This window comes from Fringilla coelebs (assembly GCF_963513975.1).
Source record: "Fringilla coelebs genome assembly, chromosome: 12".
Classification (NCBI taxonomy): Eukaryota; Metazoa; Chordata; class Aves; order Passeriformes; family Fringillidae; genus Fringilla; species Fringilla coelebs.
Window position 1 is genome coordinate 16960720 of NC_140038.1, and position 26856 is coordinate 16987575.

General features: G+C 42.6%; 1 protein-coding gene across 1 annotated transcript in view; it reads left to right on the forward strand.

Moving 5' to 3' along the window:
• The window catches only part of MCTP2 (multiple C2 and transmembrane domain containing 2), a 99547-nt gene that overhangs the window by 6280 nt on the left and 66411 nt on the right, over window positions 1-26856 (forward strand). Inside the window, exons 3-9 of the mRNA XM_084213731.1 lie at window positions 600-708; window positions 11715-11857; window positions 12670-12746; window positions 13879-13990; window positions 15889-15924; window positions 24357-24521; window positions 25819-25949. Coding sequence (XP_084069857.1) covers window positions 600-708; window positions 11715-11857; window positions 12670-12746; window positions 13879-13990; window positions 15889-15924; window positions 24357-24521; window positions 25819-25949 — 773 coding nt within the window. The remainder of the gene's footprint in view (window positions 1-599; window positions 709-11714; window positions 11858-12669; window positions 12747-13878; window positions 13991-15888; window positions 15925-24356; window positions 24522-25818; window positions 25950-26856) is intronic.

Genomic DNA, 26856 nt, shown 5'->3' on the forward strand with positions numbered 1-26856 from the left:
AGTGCTGCCTTCACGGAGTGTTCCAGCTGGAGGAGGATGCTGAGCTGTGTAACCCTGTGGCAGCACCTCTGAGGAGCAAAAATCCTCTCGAGTTTGCTTCTGCTAAAGCTCACAACCAGCCCTGCCTGCCACTGGCTTTCTCTCTTTTGGAGCTGCACAAAAGTGCTGTGCTCTCCTCTCAGCGGCGCTGTGAAATGTGTTCTTCCTCCTGAGGTTATCAGGTGGATACAAAGGACTCAGTGATCTTTTCCAACTTGAGAGATGCTGTGAATGCACAAGAAACAGCTCAGAAAAAAATGTACTGATAGGATTTGGAAAACCTGTGCATGCGTCTGTGATGGTTATATCACCACTCATTTTCAGGTAAAACCCTTGCTTTGTTGAACATACTTGATGCTGATACTTAGCTACTTGCATGGTGAAGGAAAACCTGGGAAAGAAAGATTTTTTCTTTTGCTTTTCCTTTTTTTTTCCCATTCTGTCAAAGATTGCCCTAAGGAAAGAGCAGAACTTTGTCTCTGCAGCAGCACTGGGAGCACACCTGCCTCATTTATGATCTGCTTCCAGAGGTGTGTGACTGATTCCTTTGTTCTCCTTAGGCTCTGGAGGAAGCCAACGACTGCCTGAGTGAGCTGCCCAGCCCCTTTGCCTACCTGCTGACCATCCACCTGAAGGAAGGCAGGAACCTCGTTATCAGGGATCGCTGTGGTGAGCCCCACCTTCCCTCTGGCTTCCTGCAGAATTCACACACTTTATCACTTTGTTCACTCCTTTATCACTGATCTCAGTTTGGCAGCAAGCTGGCTGCTTATCTGCAGTGCAAAGAGTCGTGGCCTTGTGTCTCTCCTGCAGGTCAGAGCGCTCAGAGGTTGGATGCACAGGGCAGGGAGCTGCCCTCTGCCTGTGCAGCTGCAAAGCTCCTTCTCAGCTGCCCTTAGCACCTGGACCCGTTCAGGAACTGCAAGGGATTCTATTTGAGCTTAAAAAAAACCTCCAAAGAATAATTGGAGGTTTTTTAAATGATGGAGCTGCTCTTAGGAGTGCTTTTGGGGTTATCTGCAAAGATGATAATAAAAGGGGGAAAGCACAGGAGCAGGGCTGTAAGCCAGCAATCCTCTCTAACCTGGGATGTGACAGAGCAATGACAGCATCCTAAAAACCCAATAACCCACCCTCAAATGGCATATCAAAGAAATTGTAAAATATTTGGGGAATTCCTGGAAAAAATGTGTGAAAACGCCTTCCCTTAACCTGGCTTTTATTCAGGATTTTGAAAGAGGGAATAGAAATTCTTGTGAGCAGCCAGTCACTTGCTGTGGAGGAAGAGCTGCCCTGCCAGAGGCTCTGTGCAGCCTGTAGGACCCTGAGGCAGCAGCTGTGGCAGGACCTTCCATCTGAACCTGTCAGAGACCTCTTCCATATGTCCAGGCTTGATTTAATATTTTTTTTTTCCCTGCATGTGGAAACAGTTCTGGTAGTTTTGTCTTGCAAAATGTCTGAGCAGCTTCTTTTGAGGTGAAGCCATGGGCTTTATTCATTTGGTTTTAAACAAAATAAGCTTGCACAGCCTAAAGGCCTGTGAAGGTTTGCACCTGGAGGGACCTGTCTGATTTCACATGAGGTGCTCATTGGGATTTCTGTTGTCTGCTATCTTAGTCAACTTTTTCCATGCTGGTTTTTCATGGCTTCACAAAACTGTAACTTTTGGTTGAGTGTATGCTTGTTTTTCCTACCAGTTTTGGAAGGAGTGAACCAGTACTTAGATTAAGATCTTTACTGGTTATACAAAAGTCTGTATTTCCTAAGAGTGTTCATCAGATTTTACTAGCAGGCTGCACAAGCCAGGACACATCCAACTGCTCCTAGGAAGAAGATGCTAGAAATGAGCAATTCCAGCAAAGTGGTATTTCTAGGGAAGACAGAGCATACTTTGCTCTAGGCTGTGTTTTGTTGTGTAAGAAAGCAAATGCTTGTCTTAGTAAAGCATTGGACAGCACAGGGAAACAACATAAGGTGGGAAAAAAATCCCTTTTGATGAGTCTCTGTTGCTTTGTGGCCAATGACCTCTCATTTAGTAAACTGAGTATGTGAGGGGATGCTTCCTTCAGTAAAACTGCTGCTTTTTATTGCACAGGCAGCAGGAGGGGAGGAAACAGTGCCTTAATGATTATTCATCAGTCGCCACCATGCTGCAGTGGTGGCTCCTTAAAAAAATAAAAAGCCCACAGTGGATGACCATCGTTACAGGCCTCTGCTGTCACTCTGGTTATGTGACATCTTTGTGTGATGCTGGGGCTTGACCTGCAGCCACTGGGCTTTCTCAAGGTGCCTTTGAAAGTGGGAGGTTGTCAGCTCTGCTCATCTCTTCAGTGTGAGAAAGCCCCAGAGATAACTTGTGGCTGGGAGTGTGAGACTTCCCTCCTCTCCCCCCACCCTGGTGCTGGTTGGAACTGCTGTGCTGGGGTCTGTCAGCGTGCTCTGAATAATTTGATATTCACACAGACTGAGTGGAGAGTGCCCCAGCATCTTTAGCCTAAATAACATAAGTCTTGTAATTTCCCTAAATTTGAATTTTCACTTATTATGCAATCAGCAATTTATCTGGAAAAAAAATCTCAAAGCAGTCATCTAAACCATCAGCTTACATTTTTGGAGGGAGTTTCTTTATCTACATAAAGAAATGGTATTTGAGTGTGGTGTCCTGCCTTCTTCTCATGTTTGCACTTTTCCCCATAATTTTATTTTACCACTGTTTAAATAGCTCAGGCTTAGGTGCTGCAGTGTGGGTGGGTGATGCCCTCTCCTGGCAGCTGAGTAAAGTCTCTTGTGCTCATGTTCAGTCTGCTTCTGCCTCTGTTTAGTCCCAGTGTAAGTATTTATCTATGTGAACATGTAAAAATAAATCTAAGGCGTGTGACCAAGGAGAGACATTTCAGACATTGAAAACAGCTATTGCTAAAAACTGGCACTACTCATCAAAGCCACAGGTTTCTCCCTGGATTTACTCTTTATATGCTTAAGTTATTAGTGGGGAATAATTATGCTTGGCCAAGTAAAGGTGAGCAGGAGTTCCACTCAGAACTGCAGACTTCACTTTTTTCCAACTTTCCCAGAACTTTTTTCTGATTCTTTGCCTCACTATGTACTGCTCTTTCCAGGATATGTTCCCTTTGGTGTGATATAAATTCCTCCTTCACTTTACCAGATTTTCATTGCAATTTTTTTCCTCTTCATAATATTAATCCTGTTAACATCTGCCTTTTCCTATTTTTTTCCTTCATTTTTTATTTCTTGCATTGATTTTTATCTGTCTCTTGTGTCTCTCCTGTCCCTGACTTTCTGCAGTTCCTCTCCTTGTACTACTCTCTATATAGAGGGAGAATTAGCCCAGGACACTGGTTCAGAGATGCATGTGCTTCCTTTAAACAGCACAACAATGCAGAAAAGAAAAAAAAAAAAATCAGAGTTTCAGTGTTTTCTTGTCCTCTTTTATCTAGTTTTTGAAGGATAAGTGAAAGAAAAAGCCTCTGTATAGCAACACCCAACATGTGTCCCCATCCAAGGAATCCAAGTGATGCTAAGCAGGATCTTAGTTCTGGTGGAAAGTCAAGAAGCTCCAAAACCTCCTTTTTTGGGTCAAAATCAGTGTCCTATCTAGGGATGCAGGATGAGAGAGGTGTTACCTGTTGGTCATCAGCTTGCTTGGAGTCTGATTTACTTGCTTACAGTCTCACCCCAGTCACAGAGCAGAAACTTATACTTCTTGTAGGGGAATGAGCCAAACACTGAAGATTATGTATGTGTGTACATACACAGCACCAGAAGTTTGATTTTTTTAATGTATTTTTTATGGTGTTATTGTTACTAGATGTGTTTCAGTGGTGGCAAGGAGTTTGCATCTGTGTAGTTTTAATATTGCAGGTAGTAAGAAAGCAGAAATGTATTTTTTTGATTAAAAATCTGTGGAGCACTGCAGCAGCTTGGCAGAACAGAGAGATGATTATTCTGTATATCATTTGGCATTAAAAAAAATCACTGGTGCTCTAAGTGTTGGCATCTTGTGGCACCCTTAGTGGTTTTAGGGCCTTGATGAGCTTTGTTTTGTGGAGTCCATCTTCATGCTTTGAGCTGGGAGAGGCTGGAGCCCATTTCCACCTGGTTGTTCACCTTCAGGGGCAGGGTGATGCCTTGTGGTTGAGTTAACTTGAGGAAATCTCCAAGGTTCTGCTCCCCTTTGGGATGCTGTGGCTGTGCACATTGCACCTGGTGGAGTCACCCTTCCAGAGCAGTGAACAAAGCGATGCCACAGCTGTAAGGAAGGGCTGCCTTCCTTCAGGTGGCAAACCCAGCTCTGCTGCTGTAAGAATAAACAGAAACTGGGTTTTGGGTGCCTGTGAGGGTGAGAAACCCCTTCCATTTCCAAATCCTGTGCTTTTAAAGTTCATTTTTCATCTGTTAAACAGTGTAGTTACAAGAAACACAGTTCTCTGACGTGGCTGTGGTTGGTGTCTTTTTTCTTTTTCTTTCCCCTTTAACCACGTGTTCCAGCCTGAACTTTGTGTGTGTCTCTTTTCCACCTGGTTTTGTGTTTTGTAGATCTTTTTTTACAGGACCTTTGTGCCCCATCTCTGTTTCCTGTTGCTGCACTTTGGTTTTCCTCTCCTTCTTTTCCTCTGATGATGGAGGCAGTGTGCAGGGAGCGAGGGGAGGTGCAGTAGTGCAGAAGATGCACCATTTCTGTGGGTCCATCCTGCTTTCCTTGTCCTCAGCACATCATCCTCTGCTCTCACATCCCAGAGCTGTGCCAGAGATCAGCCTCCCAAGGACAAAATAAAAGGGAAGAAACTTGTAGAATAAAAAAAACATTTTTAACTTCCAGCAGCAGTGAGCCTGCAGGAGCCCACCACTCATAGCTCTGGGCTGTCCAGAAGTTAGACCTTGGTGATCCCAGTGGGTTTTGCCAAACTCAGGGTGTTTTATCATTCTGTGATTCACTGCCTGGGTCTGTGCTGATACCAGAGTGCCAGAGGAAGGGATGTGTGTGTGCTCTGCTGGGTATTTGTCAGCTTAGAGCAAGTAATTGTTTGGAAAGCAAATGCTCAGAGCAATTAGGCTGAATTGCTCTCTGCAAACACGCTGATTAATTTAGACTTTCTCTGTTTTCAGGGTATCTGCAATTAGATCATTAGGCCTTCAGATTTATTAATTATTGCCATGTATTAGGCAACTTCTCACACTTCTTTTTAAAAGGCGTAATCATGGCTAATTTACAAATGCTGAGAGTTTGGATGGTACTGAGCACTCGTTTGGATGTTTTCTTTGAATGTTTTTTGGATGTTTGGGATGGTTTTTTTTTGGATGTGAACAAGGGCTTGTGCTGAGAGCGTCTGACTGTGCCAAGCCCAGTTTCTGAAAGTGCACAGTGCCTGTAACTTTGCCCTTGGGCACAGTGATCCCTGTGAGCATCCTGCCTGCACTGGTGTGGGAAAGGAATGCACTGAGATGGGAACCTCAGAAAAACAGGAGGAGTTCAAACAAAAGCAATTTAGGTGTCTGGAGGAGTTCAAACAAAAGCAATTTCTATGTCTTTCCATCCTTGTAATGTTAAATTAGGAAATGTTGGAATGACAGCATAGGAAGAGAATATTTGGGCCCAGAGGACACCCTGTGACTCTTCTTGTGTCAGAACTGTAGTTTACAAACCAGGTTTCTTAAACTGTTCTAGCTCCATCAGTCGTCAGAGCTGAGTCTTGGGGGACACCTGCCTGCATTAGCAGCTCACACTGCATCTTTCTGAGACCTTGTAAGAAGATTTTATTGGGGTGAAGACTCAGAATGCCAGAAACAATGCTGAGTTGGGGTTGTTTAGCAGAAGAGAAAGCTCCAGGGAGATCTTGGAGTCTCTGCCAGTGCCTAAAGCAGTGCTCAGTTGGACTAATTCTTACCAAAGACAATTCTGTGCTCTATGTCACATGTCCCTAATGTGTGTCACAGGGCATTTTGGTAGGTTTTTCTCAGTTCCTTTACTTTTTTTTTTTTTTTTTGGTGTTTCTGAAGCGCCTTGAATAGAAAGTGCTATATCTGCATCTTTCATTCTATTAAGTTCAGGCAATTTTTCCCCTCCTTCACCTTCCCTTAAACTGTTTGCACACTTTCTTCACACTTCTCTGGTCTTTTTTGATTTATTGGGTTTTTTTTGTAGTGTTTTTTTTTTTAGGTTTGTGTGTATTTTTCTTTTTCTAGTTGGTTTTATTTTCCCTTGGAACCTATTGGGACTTCTTGTTTCCAAGCAATGTTTCATTTCCATCTGGCCACGTAAAACTAGCTGGGGACAAAACTTTCCAAAATCACCTGAATTTCCTGCCAGCAGAATACTTTTTTTCTGATTTCCCCCTTAGGCCTTGATCTCGACTGTTTCTCTGCAAGGATGTAGTGGTTTTCCACTTAAAAAGAAAAATGTGTGTTCTATTTTAGAATGCCTTTTACTCCTTGTCGTAAATAACTCCAGTAATTCTATTTCTAGGAAGATTTTCAGATATTTATTCTTTACATGCCTATAAAATAAATCCTTAATTTCCTTCTTCAGATTAAAATTTAGTTTTTTAACCCAAACTTAAGATGGTCTAGGTTATATTTCACACTGCTCTTTGATTTTTTTTCAAGATTTTAAGGCAATTTGGTGGTCATTTTTATTTATTTATTTATGGAACGAGACTTGTTTCATATGCTACATTTCCAGTAAGTTTGCTCCCATAAAACAGTGTGTGGCTTGAAATTATATTGGGTCTTCTGGGTTTGTTGGGTTATTTTTCCCCTCGTTCTGAAGCAGTGGATGTGATCCACCTCTCGGTAGCTGCTAGAGGGCAGCAGTATCCATTTAAAAACACCTTTAACAGTTTAGTTTCTTGGGCTACTAAACCCCCTCGTGCTACTCCATCCCAACAACTCTTTGCTCACTGAAAAATTCTTTGACGTCTGGTCTGCCTGCACTCATTGCTTTTTAGTGTTAGTGGAAGAAAATAGAAATTATATTGGTATTATGCAAAGGAATTCCAGGGAGCATCACTGTCAAGATGAATGTTTTTTCTCTCATGAGGGAAGAGGCCTAGCTGATGGAATGATTTTTTTTTAAGAGGTCAACTTTCCTTTTCGTCCTTTATTTGCTTTGCTTTAGGCTGAAAAGTAGATTATCTTGGATTTTTATATATATTTTGTCCATATATATTTGTGTGTGAGAACCTGCTTGTTTTACTGCACAATATACAAATTAACCTCAAAGCACCTTGCTTTCCCCACCAGAGAGATATTTTTTGGGGCGAAATTCTCAACTGGCTTTAACAATAATCCATTCCCCTGTTGATACTGCTACTGATGTGAGTGAGACCTTGCTTTCAGAAGAGCCTGTGTGCATGTGCTTAAAGTTGTTGATTTGGTTGTCTTCACAAGGAAATGGATGCTAAAAAGCTTTTTTTTTTTTTTTTTAATTGGTCTGGCTTTTTCAGAAAATTATCCATTTCTGTCACAGTTAAAAGAAGATTATAAACAAAACCCCCTTTTTTTAGACTGGTTCATCTCTAACATCACCAGGCTCTTTTCAAAAAAAGTTATGTTTTTCTGCCTAGATTGTAGATTGTCTCTTATAAATAGCTTTTAATAGACCCAGACGTCTTTCTGAGCTTGAATCCAGAAGGCTTCAAGCCCTGCATTCAAATGCAGTCAGTAATTTGCAGTCTGTGCTGTTCATTCCATCAGGAGAGGCTTGCCCACCTGGCTTATTTCTCATTCCCTGTCAACTATTTCGGTCACCTGGATGCAATCTGGGGTGTCTTAAAGGAAACCAGAACCAGACACTGTGAGCAGAGAGCTACGTCAGCATCTTGGGAGCCGGCCTGGGGCAGGCCCTGGGGGCTGTGGTGCCACGTCCATCCTGACATTTCTCTACCAGCTTCACTCCAGTGACCACCACCAGCCCCCAGGTGCTGTGTGTCCCCCCACCCAGGTGACAGTCCAGCTGCTGGGTGGCACACAGCTGCCATCCTGCAGTTTGTAGGATGTGGCAGCTGACTTGGGACTGACCTGGGGCAGGCCCTGAGGGCCATGGTGCCACATTCACCCCTTAAATTTCTCCACCAGTTTCACCCCAATGACCACCACCACCTCCCAGGTGCTCTGTGTCCCCCCACCTAGGTGACAATCCAGCTGCTGGGTGGCACAGAGCTGCCATCCTGCCATTTGTAGGACACGGCTACGCTCCGGTGCCACTTGGTACCGACCTGGGGCAGGCCCTGAGGGCCATGGTGCCACATTCACCCCTTACATTTCTCCACCAGCTTCACCCCAGTGACCACCACCACCCCCCAGGTGCTCTGTGTCCCCCCACCTAGGTGACAGTCCAGCTGCTGGGTGGCACGGAGCTGCCCTCCTGTCATTTGTAGGACGTGGCAGCCACGCTCCCATGCCGCTTGGCTGCCAGGGCCTGCCACTGGTTGTTCCCGTGCTGCCATGTCCATCCTGACATTTCTCCACCATCTTCACCCCAGTGACCACCCCCAGCCCCCGGGTGCTCTGTGTCCCCACCCAGGTGACAATCCAGCTGCTGGTGGCCGTCTGTAGGCCGCGGTATCCGCGCCGCCCCATCCCTCGCCCGCCTAGTTGAGATGTCACCCCCATGACAGCCCGACAGGCGAGCACCACAGGACCCCCACCCCGCCACAATTATTTTCCCTCACAATTAACACCGGTGCTAACTTGACACCTTTGCCTTGTTTGGCTTTTGTAAGCCGCCGTCCCCCTCTCTCTGGCCGTTAATTCGCCGCATTAAATATTTTCCGCGGCGCGGGTGCCGCCGCTCACCCGTGAAGCCGCTGGAACATTATGGAGCTGTCAAGATAGCGAGGGATTACCCAGGCTGCCTTGCCGGAGTAAGTGACACCACTGAGGCCCCGCTTTGAGATGTTTATTTTGAGAGTAAGCTGACAAGCATGAAGGCCTGATCCCAGAGTGGCAATCTTATTTAATTAAAGGCCTCTTTTTATTATAGCTTTCCCCCCTCCCCGTCGCTTATTTTTTTATTTTTTAAATATGCAATATATATTTTTATGTAAACAAAATATATTTTGCTTTTACATATATTCATTATATATATATATATATATATATATATATATATATATATATATATATATATATTCTTTTAACCCAAATTCCCTTTATATGTATGTGTTTCTACATATAAATACAAAAGAAGAGTTTATTAAAAATAAATACGTGAGAATGATCACTAAAGCCTGGTTTGCATGAGCAATGCTGGGCAGCCCTTCCCTCCCCCCCCCCCCAACTTTTATTTTCCTTTACTGTATAACAACCTGGAAAGCTTTTCAGAGCAATAATGCAGTTGGGAGGCTTACTTAGCTATAGTCTTCTTGCTTCCCATCCTCAGAGAAAGGGCTTGGAGTTTTCTGCTTGTTGGTATTGAACTTGCTGGCTGTTTGCTTTTATTCTGTATCTCCTATTTTTCTCTCTCTCTCTTTTCAGGTTTTGTCCTTTTTCATGGGTTTTCTGTGCCAAAAGCAGATGAGTTATGGCCATAAACCACCTGCCTCCATCGTCTCTTCGTGCTTTCATTTCATCACTTGCTTTTCTTGTCTTGGCCAGTTGCTCTTTCATGCACAGAATAGGTTGTGGACATTTTTATTATTCTTACTTTTAATTATGCAGCTTTGTCCAGCTTACCCTGTAAATAAAAGTCAGGGGATTTTTTGCTTTTTTTTTTGGTCTTTTAAAATCTTTTTGAAGTGACACCAAAGGGCTCAGTGCTGTTATTTCTTAATTCTGTATCTTCTGAGGACTGCTGCCCCCCCACACTGTGGGGCTGTGATCTATCTGTGTGTTCCCACTCCTGGACATTGTGCTGGTTTTAAGCTGGATGCTTTGTATAAGAGTATAATCATAGTTCTGAGAAATTTTTAGGGAAAGGTCTAGTCCTAACCCACTGGGAACAATAAGAATCTGCCCTCTGACTTTCCTGGCTTTCCATCAGGCCCTTATTATTAATCTCTCTTAGAGGAGAAGAAAAAGAAAATTCTATTTAAAAAGTGTGCAACTTTTTTTTTTAACCAAAAAAAAAAGTGATTTTTTTTTTCAACCATTGTTATTCAGAAAAAGGATCAGCTGCAGACAGTATTTGAAAGCCAAGTGATATTTTCCTTCTGGGACCAAAATGCACTTTATGCACAGAATAGACCAGGTTGTACAACTCTTCCCTTTTGAAATTAAAGCAGAATAAAAACTTTCTATAATTCTTAGAAATATATCTGTCTCCCAGGAGCACAGTTCTTTACAGTGCTGCGTAATTCCAAATAGATGCTTACACATGATTGTTTTTTCCTGAGTTTAAGTCTGTCTTCACATAACACTGATGAGAGCTTTGGATGTTTAAATATGGATTTTTCACATCCTCACAGGTGCACCAAATCATTGGCAAGACCGAGTATTGCTCTTAGGCTGGGTTATCCTGGACTGCCATGTGTTTGTCGGGCCAGTGGGAACCAGGGAGGACAGGTTCAGATTATTTCTGACTCTAAAGTCTGCTGCAGAAATCAGTCTTTTCCTCCAGCAGCCCTCACTGCACGCTGGGGCCAGATGGGACCACCACCTTAGCTGTTACCCTTCTGATGAAATGGAACTGTTAGGAGGGAAGTTTAATTCCAACTATCACACACAATGCAGAAAATACTGGATATGACAAGTGAATGGCACCTAGGCTCAGTTAATTGTAGATGCTGCTACATCTCATTTTTCCCTTTTATTTTCAGCCTGTTGAGATTTTTTTTGCCAAGTCTGTATGAACAACGAAATCAACCATCCTCTAGTTAAATCCTCTCCCTGTGCCTTACTCCCCCTCTTACCCGGTGTCCTGCACGGTGGTTGGTGTTAGGGCAGATGCCACCAGTTTAATAACAATAATAAAAAGTTGATTCCCTCTTCTGTTTTCCTTTGACAGATGCAAGTCTGTCTATTGCTGCCGAGTGGCACGAGCCTCACGCTCTGCCCATGGACATCTGCTCCATAAAAACAGGGGACATTATTGCCCTGGCAAATTGTGCCACTTGGATTAAAAAACATGTTACCTGGACAGTGCTCGTTTTTGCAGAGTCTGTTCTCTGTGTGGTTTTTATCCTGAGCTGATGAATAACATTGCTACTTTTTTCACTGAAACCTCAAATTGGGTTTTAAGTAAATTGGCAAAGTGACGCCAGTGATGAAATCCTGACGGGTATTTTAGCTATTGTTACTGGTTTCCTTGGAGCTCCTATCCCAGTTACGATGCTTTGGAGTTTGGGTCCTTTGAATATATTCCTAGTCACAGGATCACGTCTTCTTTCTTCCACAGTGTCATTAGTTGGCCTGTAAATAGTGCTTCAGTGCTGCTTCTGTTTGCTCTTATACCAAATTAAAATTTTAACAGAGTTGTTAAACAACAATTAATATTCTTAAGAATAAAACAACAGAGATCAGGCAAACAATGAAGATTTTTTTGTTGCCTGCTTTCAGGCAACTTTCTGGTTCTGTCTGAGCAATATTTATATAGGTAATTAAGTATATACATGTATCTGTAATTACAATTAACTGTTTAAATTATTTTATGAAGATATAATATAAGGTTGTGGAGTTGCATATGGTGCTGATGCTAATCTATTTTTTAATTATCACAGGTACAAGTGACCCTTACGTGAAGTTTAAACTGAATGGCAAAACTCTTTACAAAAGTAAGGTAGTCTACAAGAACCTCAATCCAGTTTGGGATGAAACTGTTGTGCTGCCCATACAGACCCTCGATCAAAACCTCTGGATCAAGGTAAGTTTTGGTCTCAGATTTTTGAAAGACTGCCCAATATTTTTTTAAGCAATTATTTTCAACTTTAGAAACATATTGATTTTTATTCCCTGTAGCAGCACGGCATAAAACACAATCCGGTTTAAGAGCTTCAGCAATTTCAAATTAAAATGCACATATGTCTTTCCCAGATTTTACTTGCATGTTTTGCTTTCCGTCTGCAAAAACCCAAGTTTGAAATAAAACTCCTTGACTGGATCTGTTTAAAGCCATGGAGCTGAATTCTGCTCTCTCTCTCTCCCTCTCTCTCTCCCCCCGTGCTTGTGCAAACTCAGGGAAGCCAAGGGCAGTTTCAGAAGCACGTTTTAGGAGTGCAATTTGGCTGGGCTGCGCAGAATTATTACCTGGGATGCAGCCCTGACAAGTAGCAAAGCCTTTTCTGGTTATGAGTAACGTTACAGTTACCAGAACCACAAGCTACCAGTTGTGAGCACTAATTGCTAAAACATCTGTAAGCACAAGTACCTGATTTTTGTGCAGCATTTCATTATGCTGTCGTGTGGAGTATAAAGGAGCAGGCACAATCCATAGCAGCACACACGTCTCTGTTTACATAATATTAAGAAGATACTTTCAAAATGCTAGTTAAATATTTAGCTAAAAATACAAATTAAAGCGGGGAGATGGAAAGTGATCCCTGAATTATATCTAAGCTTTGATCTTTCAAATACAAAATTGAACTGAAAGGGCTTAAAATATCTGTTCTTTCATTGCCTGGGATAAACTGGCTTATGATGTGAAAATTGGAAATATTTGTCTTATTTTGCCACCAGGTGTATGATCGTGATTTAACGTCTTCAGACTTCATGGGTTCGGCATCTGTGGCACTCACTGAACTTGAACTCAATAGGTAACAGTTCATTTAATTAAAGGTTATTAATGCAGCTTAATTGAGAAACAGAGGGAAGTGGTGAAATGTTTTTTTTTCTGGCTCGGAGTTTTTCTATTCGTGAAAACTTATTTTTGACAGAAGAGCGGGGATTTCAAGAGAAATCACTTGAGATAAATCTTCTGCACGCGTTTTTATCCGGCATTATGCACTGGATTCAAATCCAACCTGGACAGAGCCCAGCTCTAGGACTAAGAATTTCTGTGTACGGCATTGTTTAGGGTGAGCTCCACCAGGACAATTTGTGGAGGTGGGAAAAGGAAGAGGGGGAGAAGATTTGGGACCTGTCCTCAGCTTCAGGGGGTGCCTTTCTCTGGGGCTGAGGAGCGTTTTTCCCGGCTGCCAGCGCCCCTTTTCCAGCCTCCCCCTCATCCATCCCTGCCTGCAGCAGCTGCATCTGGCCCTGATTTAGTGCCGAGACAAGCCCTGTGCCTTTTGTCTGCTGCTGCTGCTGCTTGGGCTCAGTGTGGAGCTGGAAGCCAGGAATTCAAGTTTTAGTTGTTTCTTTTATACTCCCTTGCTGTGCGATGACTTTTTTGGGGGGGAAATAAGTTCTCCCTGTGAGGGGGGTGTTGTAGCTCCCGTGGCTGTTGTATCTGAATTTCTAGAAATGTGAATTTGTCCAGGAGATAGTGCCACCAGGTAAATACCAGCATTCCTGTTTTCAGCAAGGGAATGGAGTCATGGAGGGGGATTAAAAGCAGGCAGAATAAATATCTCTGGAGTCAAATACAAACCATAAATATTAGAAAATTCACTTGGATGAGTTTCCTGTCACTCTTCTGTGTAGTGGAGGTAGTAGTAACTTAATTCAGTGTGTACCTGCATATGAAGAGTTATGAGTAGTGAGCAGTGCTATAGGAATATGTGTTGTATTATTAAAAGAGGGGTGTATTTTGTCAGAACCAAGAAAGAACTCTCCAGATTTCCCATTTTAACATTTAAACTCAATATTGGGAATTTCAGACAAGAAGCTGAAATTTGCACAGCTCAGCCTGACCTTTAATAATCAACTCGAGTTAACTGGAGTCAATAAATGCACAACTTTTTTGTTTTTCTTTTTTTTTTTTTTTTTTTTTGTGTTGCCTTGTAGAACTACTGAACAGGTTTTAAAACTGGAAGATCCCAACAGTTTAGAAGATGACATGGGAGTGATTGTATTAAACTTGAGTCTAGCAGTCAAGCAAGGAGACTTCAAGAGAAATGTAAGTGGCTTAGGAAATCAAATTTATAGCTGGAATTTGTAGGGGGTAGAAAAGAAGAGCTGGCATAATGTGATTTACTGGGAAATGCCACCTTTATTTTCATCCTCTGAGACTCAATATTGAAATCGAGATAGAGCATAACTTAAAAAAAAAAAAAAGCCTTGTATTTGGCTGGGTTAAAGTTGTGTAGACATTTGTAGCTGGATGCTTCTGTCTTCTCACTGTGATGTGCACTGTGGCAGTGCTCCCTGTGCTCTGGGTATGTGTCCAGCACTGCAGTGGGCAGGCTGAAGAAAAGCTGTTATATTTCTTTTTTTTTTTTCCTAAACAACAGTGAAAAAACTTATCCATGTGAAAGCTAAAAATTGAGCTTGGATGTTAAGACTTAAACTGCCCCAGTTGTGTGGAGGAGCACCAGGCTGAGAGGAGGAGGTTGCTTGTAAAACCCTGATCTTCCCACTGACAATGTCTTCACTGGGTTAATTGAACTTGGCTCCTGATGCAGAAATTTGGTCATTAGTGATGTTAGAAACCCAGAGAAGCTGGGCAGAATCTGAGAGCACCATAACTGAAGGTGATAGGTTTTTTTTAATTTCAGATCCTGCATGTGGCTTTTTTGCTTCTATTTTTAAAGTTTTCTCCTAGTGTTTTATACAGTGTGTACAGCACACAAATATTGGTGAACTAATCCTGCTCCTGACCAGCAAGGGGTGGAGAATACCCAAGATCAGGCAGTCACTTGGACTGTCTTAAAAACCAAACCTAGTTTTAAATATGTGCAATACATATTAAGAGAAAATATTTCTACAAGTTTTCTGCAAAGCTGAGTATGAAACTTGCTGTTTACAGCACTTTAATGAATTATAGGTATGGAATTCCAGCCTGAATGGGATTATTTATAGAAACATAAATGTTTCAAGGGTCTGGAAACCAAAATGAGAAGAAGCTTCTGTGGAATATCTGCTGTTCCTTATTCATTTTTCAAATAGATGCCTTTTGAGAATTGTAAAGCCTTAATTAATAGCAAGGTAATGATAGAGTTAATTTTACCTTACTGTGTGATTATTTGAAAGCTTCATGACAATATTTAAAATAATGGTGTATTTATATGTCTATAATATGAGATGGGTTTTATTTGGAATGTGAACTCCCCTTTCACTTTTACAATCAGCATGGTTGGCATGTGTTACTGAATTGCAGGAAGGGGTGAAGCAAAAATGTAAAGTTGCTTTAGCAAAAAAGTCAGTTTAGTCAGAAGAACCTCAGGAATTCTAGGATTTTTATTAGGGCCTGGGCTAAAGTGGACCTAGCCAGTGAAACAAAGCTTATTGGTTTAAATAGCAGCTTTTGGTACTCTTGGGTGCTTAGTTAACATTCAGAGTGTAGATGATAGAAGAGCTGGTGCACACTGTAATTTTTTTAAAAGACAATGTTTTAAGCCCTCATATTTCAAATGCAGATTGCTCAGCCATTTCCAAAGGAGTCAGAACAGTGAAATAGCTCTGTCCACATTAGCACTTAACAGCAAGATGATTTTTTTCCCCCTTTTTAAATTAGCTTACTGTAGAACCAGATGGCACCAAAAGTATAAGCCATGTTTCTTACTAATGGCTCTGGGTCCCTCCACTTTTTATTCTCAATTACTTTTTTTTTATTGCCTCTTTTTTTTTGGTGCAATGCAGGTATTTTGAATTTGTTGATTGTTATGTTCCATGAAGCAGGGAAGGTAGATGGAGATGTAGTTGTAGATTTAGCCCTCTATTTTGAAATAGGCTTTTCTAACTCTTTTTGGCAAGCTTCTGTTTGAATTATTTTACTAAACACTTTCCCCATTTTACTCCTTACCCGTTTCCTTTCCCTGGATTCTCTTTGGTACAATAATGGGGACTCATGAACAGAGATGGTCAAGTCGAAAGAAAAGAACTTCATCCAAGGTAATTTATTTTTTTTTTTTACTTAAAGAAAATGAAGGTCCCCTCCCAAAATCTGTGCCCTCCTCTGAAACAGTCTAAACAAAGGAAAACTCAGAATTGTAGAGGCAACCTGTCACAATGTGATAGTTGTGGTAACCTTTGCTTTTTTTGATTTTTCTATTCATTGTGATGGGAAATTGCTGTTGTTTTCTAATTGTAGGTGCCGTGGTAGTATCTAGTGGCAAGTGAACTTAAGACCCCATCCACAAAGAGCTGTAGAAAAAAAGAAAAACTTTCTGTACTAAAGAAAGGAGTGCAAATTCAAGCAAAATGAGAGGAGCTGTGGAGGGTTTGAGTTGTTTCAGAACACCCGGACAGTGGTTGGTGCGGGAGTGGAACCAGACTCTCCTGGATCCCTGTCTGTCTTTGGGACTGCCTCTCACCATGGGTGGAATTTTGTGAGGCAGTATTTCTTCTAGTTGCCCCTGTGGGTTTTAAAATTCCTTTTGTTCTTGGGATGGAGGCTGAGCAGGGAGTTTTCATTACCTCCATTGTAACAGGATTTCCAAGATTTGTGTGTTGCCACATGGCCGTGTAGCTTGCTTCCCTTGGTCTCCTGTAGGATCCCTGCAGGCTTCCATTACTTTTATATTCCTGTATCATTTTTGCATTAGATTTTAACTTGTTCAGGAAGCAGACTGTGGCTTTTTATGTGTTCTGTAAAGCTTTAATTTGCTATTGAGTAAATAACAATGATACAGACACTGCAAGCCCCAGTACCCAGCTTGAGAGCTGTACAGTCTCAGTCTCTGAAAAGCAGAATTTGGCTCTCAAGATGAGTGTGCTCTCATGATATTTTCCCTCTGTAACTATCGGTTTGTGCCTAAATAAATTGAATCATTAACCTCCTCTTGTTTTATTCATTACAACTGTGGTGTGCTGTGTAGAGGAGCCAACCATCTCAGGTATTGTGCCAGCAAGAATGTTTTTGTCAATAGAAGAAGTGCAAAGTACAGCCTTTGGAGCCCTGATTGCAGGGATTTTGCAGTGCTTGGAGCAGAGAGCTGCCAGGAATGCCTGAATGCCACATGATAGACAGTGATGGAATAACTGAAGAGCTTATCACTTCAGTTTTTAACTAAAACTCTGGAAATTACTGTGCCCTGGCTCGGTCAGCGTTGCTTGATCCCCATCTTTCTCACACAGCTGTCTCTGGATGCTCGTTGGCTTTGGGACCTGGGAAACGGACTTGGGTTTTTAAACTCAGCTTTTTCTTCAGAATAGGCAAAATTCTGTTTTGGTTGTGACTGCTGGAAGTTTTGGGGTGCCTTTTTTCCCCATTTGTTTAGGGTTTTTTTTTTTTTTGTTTTTGCTTTTACACAATATCTCATTGGATTTTGTATAATTTTTTTACACACATGTTTTTGGACCTTTAGCTGTCAGCCTTTCAGCTCTCAAGACTCTGTCTCCTGCCTTACCACCTTTCAAAATAAAATTAAGAGATGTTGGAGTGTGGCGCTGATTTAGGAGACATGAAAGTCTTGTTTGAAAGGAAAAAAGCTTCAACCCTGTGCTCTGTTCTGTTCCAGTCACTAGAGGGTAGGAGAGCTTCAGCTCTTCCTAGGGAAGACACAGTTCATGCTCCAGTGTGATCTCTAAAGAAAACCTCTGTGACCATCCAAAGGCAGTAAAAAATATTTCCCAGCATGCGCTGGAAAAAATCTGACAAAGCAGTATTTCCTGGTTTATTGATTCTGCTACTGCACTAAAACACTAGTACTGTACATCAATAACCATCTTTAGTTAGGAAACTCTGCTCTGTGGAAGCAGTACTAGCAGTTTGTGGCAGAACATAAAGGCTGGGAAGAAAAATTGTGTGCATGGGGAATATAGGTGTCTAGGGAAGGCACAAGAGGTTATGGAAGAATAGCCAGAGAGTATGATGGGGTAGAAAACAATGCTGCTGGACGAGATAAAGATACAGGAATAAGGAGTGCAGGGGAAATGGAGAGAGCTCTGTAATGGATACACAAGCTTGTCTGGTTTTTGGCTCCTGAGCTGACTCTGGTTGGGTGTTGCAGGAGGAAAACACAGTATACTTTCCATTCGACCAACATCTAAATTTCCTCTCTCCAGGTTTAGGCAAATAAAAGTTTTCTATTGGAAATAGTTTTCCTGGGAATTTTTTTTTTAATGTACTGAACTGCAGCTGACCCCTATTGTAATATTTAGCTTTTCCTCTTCTATAAATACAGGGAAAATGACTTATTTTAAGGATGGACAAAATGAATATAACTTTCACAGCTGTTTTTTAATCTGTATTGCCTACATGAAAGAAATCTGATTATCCTCTAATTTGACCATTTTATGTTGTCTTAATGCAGATTTGGCACATCAGTGTCCTAAATGAGTCTTTTCACATTAATCACGGGATTCTTGCTGACTTCCCAAATTTACCCCGAATGTTGATGGCACTGGTACCTGTTGCAGCTCCATGTCAGACTGGCAGCAGGGCTCATGTGGGCTGTTGTGGATACTGTGCTCTCTTCATGTGTGTTCTCTGAGCTCCCTTGCTTTTTGGAGAAAAAGCTGCATTTCAGACAGCAGCAAAAACAGTGTCAGCACAAGATCTCCAGTCCAGCTCCAGTAGCCTCATGGCCATTACAGGGAGTATGCAGGAAGGATTCCAGCAACTCAGTATGGTCTTTTAAATCATTTTGGAGCCAGAGCTGTTGAACTGCATGATTTAGGTGTCTCTTGATTGTTACACAGTATATATTTTTCGCTGCTGCTGGAAGGGAATCATTGCATATTTGGGCAGATTCCCCAGACATGGGCAGCACATTCAGATCCCTCATTTTTCATGGGAGCTGAGAACAGCATTGTCCTCCCTGGGAGCTGTTTTCAAGAGTGTGGCTTTCTTCTTTTCCTCATGGAGGGTGGCATTGCAAAGGGAAGAGGATGCTGTTAGGCAGCATTAGTATATTCACTCATGTCTGTGTATTGACATGCTCTCCTCTGTTCTGCTTTCCTTTCTGGGGCACAGAGGGAGTTGGTAGCTCTCTGCTGGAGCCCAGCATGCTGATGCTCACTACCCTTGTTTGTCCCGGGTGGCTTGAGTCTCACCCTGAGTGCCCTGCACGCTCTTTCCAGCATTTGTACAGCTGAATAACCTTTAAGTGTTGAACATCCAGGAGGCAGATAAGCAGGTCTGCTTGGGGTGGATTGACCTGCAGCAGTTCAGTCCTGAAACAAAAGCGACAGAATTGCCACCTTGATAGCTTAAGCTGATTGAATAAATTGGCTGAAAGGCTGACCGGACCCAAGGGCTCCTCAAGCATCTCATCACAGGGGAAAATCCCTCACTCATCCCTCACTCTCCTTTCTTTCTTTTTTTTTTTTTTTGTGTTCCTGTGTGGGCTGTTAGGTTTCATTTTTGTCTGCCTCGTTGTGTTTGGCTGTCTCCCCCAATCCCCCGTGGGCAGCGCGGAGCGCGGGGACTCGCTCGCCACAGGGTCACACATCGTGGTGCCAATCTCGTGTTGGTTCACTTGCCTTTCCCTCTGCCCTCTCCTCTTTCCCAAGGGGAAACTGCCTCTTGCAGAAATGGTTTCTCTGCCTAATGAGGAGAGGTCCGAAGAGTCCTCCTATTTGTGTGTTGTTGTTTTCTCAAATGGCAAATTACGTGGCCCAGTTTTGACGTTGACCTCTTCACAGGGATTGCAGCAGGCTTTCTGTTGTCCTGTCTCATCCTTTTAAATGAAGGATGGGAGAGATGGGCTCACTTCACACTTGGCCACCTCGCCGTGTCATTTAAATGTACGATTTTTCTGCATCTCTTTATTGCTTCAAAAACAAGTTTGAACTTGGGGCATGTATGTGTGTGTCAGGAAAAGAGACAGATTTGAAAGCAGCCCTGATGCACCAGAGGGGATTTGCTGGGTGCCTATAGAGGGAGATTATGGACAAATGGAGTTATCAGGGAGACTGGAGCTCCTAAAGGATTTTGTGAAGCTGGGTCAATGAGCTGGTTCTTTCCCCTCCAAAGCTCTGTCATTCTTGTTCAGCTCCTGTATTTGGCTCTGTGGAAGCAGAATATAGCTTACCTGCTCATTCTTCTTTTTTAAACCAGAACCAGAAAGTGATAAAAAATTGAAAGTTGATGTGAGAAACTTTTATATTCATTTTGAAACCAGGAACAAGATTTTGAGAGTGGTGATGTGAATGCTGATTTTTAATTTTTCTGTTCAGAGCTATGGGATGCTTTTTGTGCAAATTTTTCTCCCTTTCTAAGCTGAGAGAAGAACCATCTTTTTGTGGCAGGATCCTGCTCTATGACCAGGCCATACTTTTGCTTCAGAGATTACTCTTTACTTATCTGATGAGTTACAGTTCCAAATTATGCAGTGGACGTGGGTTCTTAAACTTAAAAAGCATCTAGTTAGTTCTAAGGAATAAGGATCTCTGGATATTTTAGTGCTTTGTGTCTGATTTTTGTTACTGTTTTTTTTTTTTTTTTTTTCCTGGCTGGCTTGTTTGAGGGATGTCTTTAGTTCCAGTTTTTATCCATTTTACAGCAGGGAACTGCTCACAAAGGTGAGTTTTATGGTGTTACTGCTTATTTGCACACAGAGCCCAGCCAAAATCAGAGTTCTAGGCTGTCTTGAGACAACCCTCAAATTTTGGTCTCAAGGCTACCTTGATTTCAGAAACGATGAGGGGAGCGAATAAACAAGTTTATCCAATGCCTTGTGCTTGGAACATGTGCCAGCTTCCATCATGTGTTTCTTAATTTCCAGCCCTTTAGCCTGATCCCAGCTTCAGCCAACTTTTCTTACCTCGGCAAGGCACCTTTGCTTGGGTCTGGGATGTTGCCAGAGTGTGAGCAGAGAGCTTACAGGAAAATATAGCAGGAGAGGCCTGAAGGACCTGGCATCCAGTGTGGGAGCCCAGCTGGAAAGGGCTCAGGTTCAGCAGGGGAGGAGCTGCAGTACCCCAGTGTGGAGGCATCAGTAGCCTGGGAGGTAGCAGCAAAAGGAAGAGCTGAATAGATAAAACACTTCAAAATTGTCGCTGATTAAGCAGTTGTGTCTTCATTTCCTGGCCAGTTTGGACCAGAGCTTTGGCTTTTCTGGTCTCATGGTGAAGGCAGGTTAGGGTAGTGGTGGCTGGAGGCAAGGAGGAGTGTTTGGGGTGTTTTTTTCAGTGCTTGTTTTGCCCAAGTAACTTTGTTGGACTAAAGGCTGTGCTCCTCTGCGCTCTGCTCTGCAATAGTTTTGCCAACTCAGAGGGAGGCTGTGAAGTTGAATCAATTAGCTCTGTGTAAATCAGTTTGAAATGAGTAGGTGTGGGGTATCAGAGAGGAGGTAAGTCTAAAATAAATAAGGCAATATCATTTTCTTGTCACCTGGGAGGCATTTTCCATAGTGCAGACTTCCCTAGGCAGCACTAAAGTTGACTCATTGAAGGCCTGGGTCTGTGGGTCTACCACACATCTGATTTTCCCCAGACGTGCTTCCTTCCAGAAACTGTGAGTGGAATCTGAGACACTGCCTGTTTCACTGGGATTTCCATCAGGGTGGTCAGAGGAACAGCCTGCCAAATACCTGGGGAGGCTGGAGAGGTGGCCACAGAGCAAGTACAGAGGGGCTCTTTGGTGCTACGAGGCGCAGGAAATGTGCCAGACCTGCTGAGCCGACTCTGTGGGGGCGACCTGGGCATGTCCAGGAAATCCAAAGCATTCCTCATGGCTGTGTCTTGCAGGGGTGTAAGACAAGCAGCCTTCCCATGCTCAGTTTGGAGAGAGCCCTGTGCCAGTGGCAGGGCTGGACTGGGGGAGTGGGAAGCTGGGGGGAGTTGTGGAGCTGCTGCAGGTCAGCACCGTGCCCTGAACCGGTTGCAAACATCTTGGCTCCACTCTGCAGTGGGATGCTCTCAAGTGATGCTGGATCTCATGCAGGTCCTGTTAGCTGGAGAGCAGCACACCCCTCTCCTGAGAGGAGCCCAGAGCAGCTGCACAGCCAGAGAAGGGGGTGCACGAGGCTCTTTGCTTGGGGCCACCTGTTTTGGGAGGTCAAGGTTGGTGCATTGCAATGTGTTCCAGTAATACTGTGTGCAGGTGCTGATTTTTCCAGGGGCTGTGTGGGATCCAGGCTGGTTTGGGTACCTCCCAACAGTCCTTTGAACTGTCAAGTCAGCAGCTACAAGGGTGGGGTTATGTGTGCTGTAGAGCTGGGGTAGGAAGGTCCCCAACGCTGAGTGACTCCCTGAAATACTGGCCTGGATGAAAAAAAGAAAAGAATCCAAGTTTGATTTGAAAACTGAGTGATAACAACTGTCTTTTGTGTTCAGCCCGGAAGCTTTGAAGAGAGCTGGATGCTTTGTTTTTAAAAGAAATTGTAACGTGGATAATAAACTTCATCTGTTTTTTATTTTTTTAATTTTTTTTTTTTTTTTTGTGAGCTAACATCAAATACCTCTTCCTCCTCCAAGGAAGGAGCAGGAGGGGGAGGGAAAATCCTTGCTCCTAAAGCAGCGAGTACATCACATCAAACATGACTATGTTAAATACTAAAATGTTCAAAGTACAAGCGAGATAGATAAAGGCTTTGATGGGAAGTGGATATTTCCCAGGGACATTACAAGCAATAATCCAGATGTTATGGTGTAATGCAATGAGTGTCCATGGATAGATGGGGAGCTCAAGCCAAGCAGCGCCTGCTGTAGGCCTTAGCCCTCCACTCCCATGCTGTTACGCCATATGGAAGCAATCTCCAGGCCCCCTTAATAGCCAGCTTTGGATTCCATTTTCACAGGGCTCACAGAGCTAAGTGGAGCTGTTTTATGGACAAGTTAGATAGAAGCCTTTCCAAGATAAACATCCAATTCGAAATTAGGACATACCAAGCTGCAAAATTATTTTAGGGCATATTTCATGGAAGCACTGCCATTTTTCTAAGGCGATTGCCAGACTGTAGAATGCCCTTTGATCCCTTGTGGACATTACTCCCTTTTTTATAAAAAGGATTTTGAAATAGTTGCAGTGTTTAGGGAGGAGTATATCTGCTGGGACTTTGAAGTATGTCCATGGGAACAGTCATGCTTTAGCTTTTTGGCCCAAAAGACGAACTTTAAAAAAGAAAAAAAAAAAAAAAGAAGAGAAAAGAAATTACATTGCAGCTGGATTTATGAATCAAAATCTCGTTTTCTTTTTAAAGGTAGGAATTTTTACCCGTTGCGCCAGGAAAGCCAAACGGGGTGTTTAAATAGAAGTATATTAATATGCTTGTGGGATTCAGAATTCGGTATTTTAACCAGTAAAAAGCAAGTAAAAACTTTGTGAGTTCACCACCTATGATTTAAGAATTTTGTTGCCGGGTAATTGATCCATAAAAAGTAATCTCCAGACATCAGGTGCTTTTGCAATCGTTTTATTTAGCAACAACATTTCTTACTTGCTTTTAAAGCTAACACGTCCTGTTTTAAAGTGACTTGTGAAATCTTCTCCTCCGTCTTGCTCCCACCTGTACATGACATGATTGAAGCTCCAAAGTGTGGCGAGTTAAAAGTTGCTTCAGGAGAATAAAATATGGCAGGATTTTTACTGCGGGAAGAAGAGTATAGCCTTGAGTTTTAATGTTTCCAGCTCACTCCCCCCAAATAAAGGCCTATTTAATCATCCTCTGTCCAATAAAATATTGCCAGTTAGCAAACTGTTAGCGCAGCCGTGCTGCACAAGATGAAGCTGCGAAGGTAACAAATGTGGCTACCAGGTAACCATAACTCCAGATAAAGAGCCTGGTGGTGTCAGTGTTTTTTCAGCAGGCATCAGTATTTTTGATTCGTGGGCTCAGTTTCTGGAAGCAGGAACAGCAAAGTTAGCAAAGAGCTAAGGCGGGTGGCTGAGTGATGGAGGAGGTGGAAGATGCTGCTCAGCCTTTCACCTGGCCGTGGGCTTTATGATCCTGGGCTGCCTCCTCAGAAAGGACAGACCTGTTTTTTATGGATGTAGCTGGAGAGGTTTTAAGAGTTTACTTTAGTTTCTCCCCTGTTCCGTTCCCCATGACTCTCCCGTGCCTTTCCCTGAGCCAAGGTACCAGACTGCTCTCAGTGCTCAAGGTGTGCCCTCGCCACAGCTCAGCCAGGGTAGCTGAAGGTGACTTCTCTGGTGGTCTAAGCAAACCCTGCTGATTTTGCTGTGACATTGAGCACTGTCCCTTCAGTTGGGCAGAAAATCCATAACATCCTACTGCCTTCCATTGCCTGCTTACCCTTAGGGAAGCATGGCGTGTCTCTCTCACTCCTGGTGTGCTTTCCTAGCACAGTTAATGTGAGCATGAAAATGTTTGGATCTTGAAACATTCCGTGTTGTGCCTTGCATTTCAGTCGAGTTAACGTGAGCATGAAAATGCGTTTGGGTCTCGAAACATTCCGTGTTGTGCCTTGCTTTTCAGTCGAGTTCCGCGCGGAACCTGCGGCTCTCGGAGTCGCTGCGCAAGAACCAGCTGTGGAACGGGCTGGTCACCATCACCCTCTTGGAGGGCAAGAACATGCCCAGAGGGGGCTTGGCAGAGATTTTTATTCTCCTCAAACTGGGGGATCAAAGATACAAAAGCAAGGTAAGTATTAAGGATTTCCTTAAGTTGTCTGAAGTCAGTAAGGTGCTTGGTGTTTCTTTTACTGGTGTTGCTACCTCAGATGGAAATATTCTTGATGCTCTTTTTGATAAGTGAGTTCAAAATCAGGAGACCAGACCATTAAGCAGTAGAGAAAGAGCAAGTTAGGAATATTGTGTGTTATCAGTGTTTTGTGCACTTAGCATACTCATCATGTTGATGGATGTTTGACATTAATATGAAATGAGATAAAGCTACATGCATCACACATGTTTTGTTCTCTGCCAATACAGAAGTCGGAGTTGCAGTGCTGGGAAAATAGACCTGAAATGGTTTCCAGTGCAGGGGAATTATTGTACTTTTAAAACACTTTTCTTTAAAAGTATGTTACATATTGCAGAACCTGCCCCTCAAACAGATAAAATGTTCCATGGTTTTGATATAAATTTTTATTCTTCTAGGCTGTGTTTATCTGTATACAGTTCAGTTATATAAGAATCTAAGAAATTAATGACGTTCCCAAAGATACACATTTCATCTGGAAAGTCTAATAAGAAGAAAGGCTATAATTAAAATAATACTCTTTTGAGAGAGCAAGAGCTCTGCATGTCATGAACTGGAAGTGCAGAGGAGGAGAAAACAAACCTCCTCCTGTACAAAATGTACAGAGCAAGTTCACAGAACATAACATTTGGATGTAGGCGCATCTGAAACCTGCACTCTGTCCCTCACATCAGACCTCAAACCAAGGTCATGATATGTTTTTGATTTAGAAAAGTAGTTTTGAAAAATAACAAACGGTTTAGTTACTTTATCCCCGTTACAATCCCTTTTTAAATGTCTCTTAAATGGTCCATAGATGTGTTGTGAATCTGCAAGACTGAGCTCTTTGCTTAACACAGAAGGGTGAAAAACCACTGCTTTGGGTTCTTTAATTCATTCAAACCTGTTTCCAGGTGATTGTCTTCAAAAGGGTTATTCCTGGTTTCTTCCAGTGTGTAATGGTGAATGATGACCATGGAGCTGGTGGGATCTACCTTGCGCTTTGGAATTTTTCCAGCCATTCATTCAGATAACAAGTATATATTTATTGTTATAGAGAGGGAGGAAAGAGAATATTTAGGAAGATGAGATTGTGTGTGATGGGCTGGGGAGCTTTGGTTGGAATGACATTAGTACTTGATGCTCTTACCTCCAGCCTTGTTCTGTAGAATTAATTTCTTTTTTTTCTTCTTTTTGATTTACTGTGAAAATAAGTACTGTTTAAGAAAAGTAAATATTATAACTGCATGTTTTCTAGACACTGTGTAAGAGTGCAAATCCTCAGTGGAGGGAACAGTTTGATTTTCACTACTTCTCTGACAGGAAGGATATGTTGGACATTGAGGTGTGGAGAAAGGATAACAAAAAGCACGAGGAGCTTTTGGGAACGTAAGTTGGGTTTGAGTTAGTGGTTTTTTTTTTTTGGGGTGGGGGGAAAATGGGGTAAGTACAAAAAAATAAAGTTATTTTTATTATTTTTTAAAACTAATAAATTTGTTTTCATCGCCACCATCATAATATATTTTCCTGTCCTTATTCCAGTCCTTTCCAGGTTGTGTTTACATTATGTTTATAAAAACCTGTTAGCGGGTAATCAACTAGACAAAATCTGAATGCAGAGACACCCAGGCTGCCTCTAAAACCTGAAGTACTGTGGGAGCTCAGTGGCATCAAGAGGCAGGATTTTTCTGTATTTTTGTGGTGATATTGCTCCACATTTTTATTTGCTCTGCTGGTGCCAGCCCAGGAGTTTTGTGCTCCTTTTGAGAGTGGTGTCCCTTTTTTTCTGTTTGCACTTTAATGCTGTGCTCTTCTAAGATTCTTTAATTCCATTCCACTCTCTCTGAATTTTTACACTGCTGTTTTCTTAGTAGTACCTCTCTGTTCCCTGCTTTGGTTTTCAGCATTGTCCTGTGGACCCATCTCCCCAAACAACATCTGTGCTGTTGGGGACATGCAGCAGCACCAAGAACATTCACTCTACTGGACACCCTCTTTGGTCTGTCCATGCTCATCTGCTGGCAGGATCATTGCCACAACTCTCAATTTCCTGAGGGTAGGGACCCTGCCTGCAGTTGTTTGCTGCTCTCACCTGGCCAGGGTTTCACAATGGGCTGACTAAAGAGCAGAAACTCATAAGGACATTCTCTTACTTTAGGCATTCAAATAGTTTGAGACTATTCACTGAGAAGAACAATGCCCTTTGGCTCTACAAATGTTTGTGGTTTTGCAGAGCAGGAAATTCTTTCTGGCTGAGTGCTGTTGCTCATCACATGGAGAAGTGGCTGAAGATGAA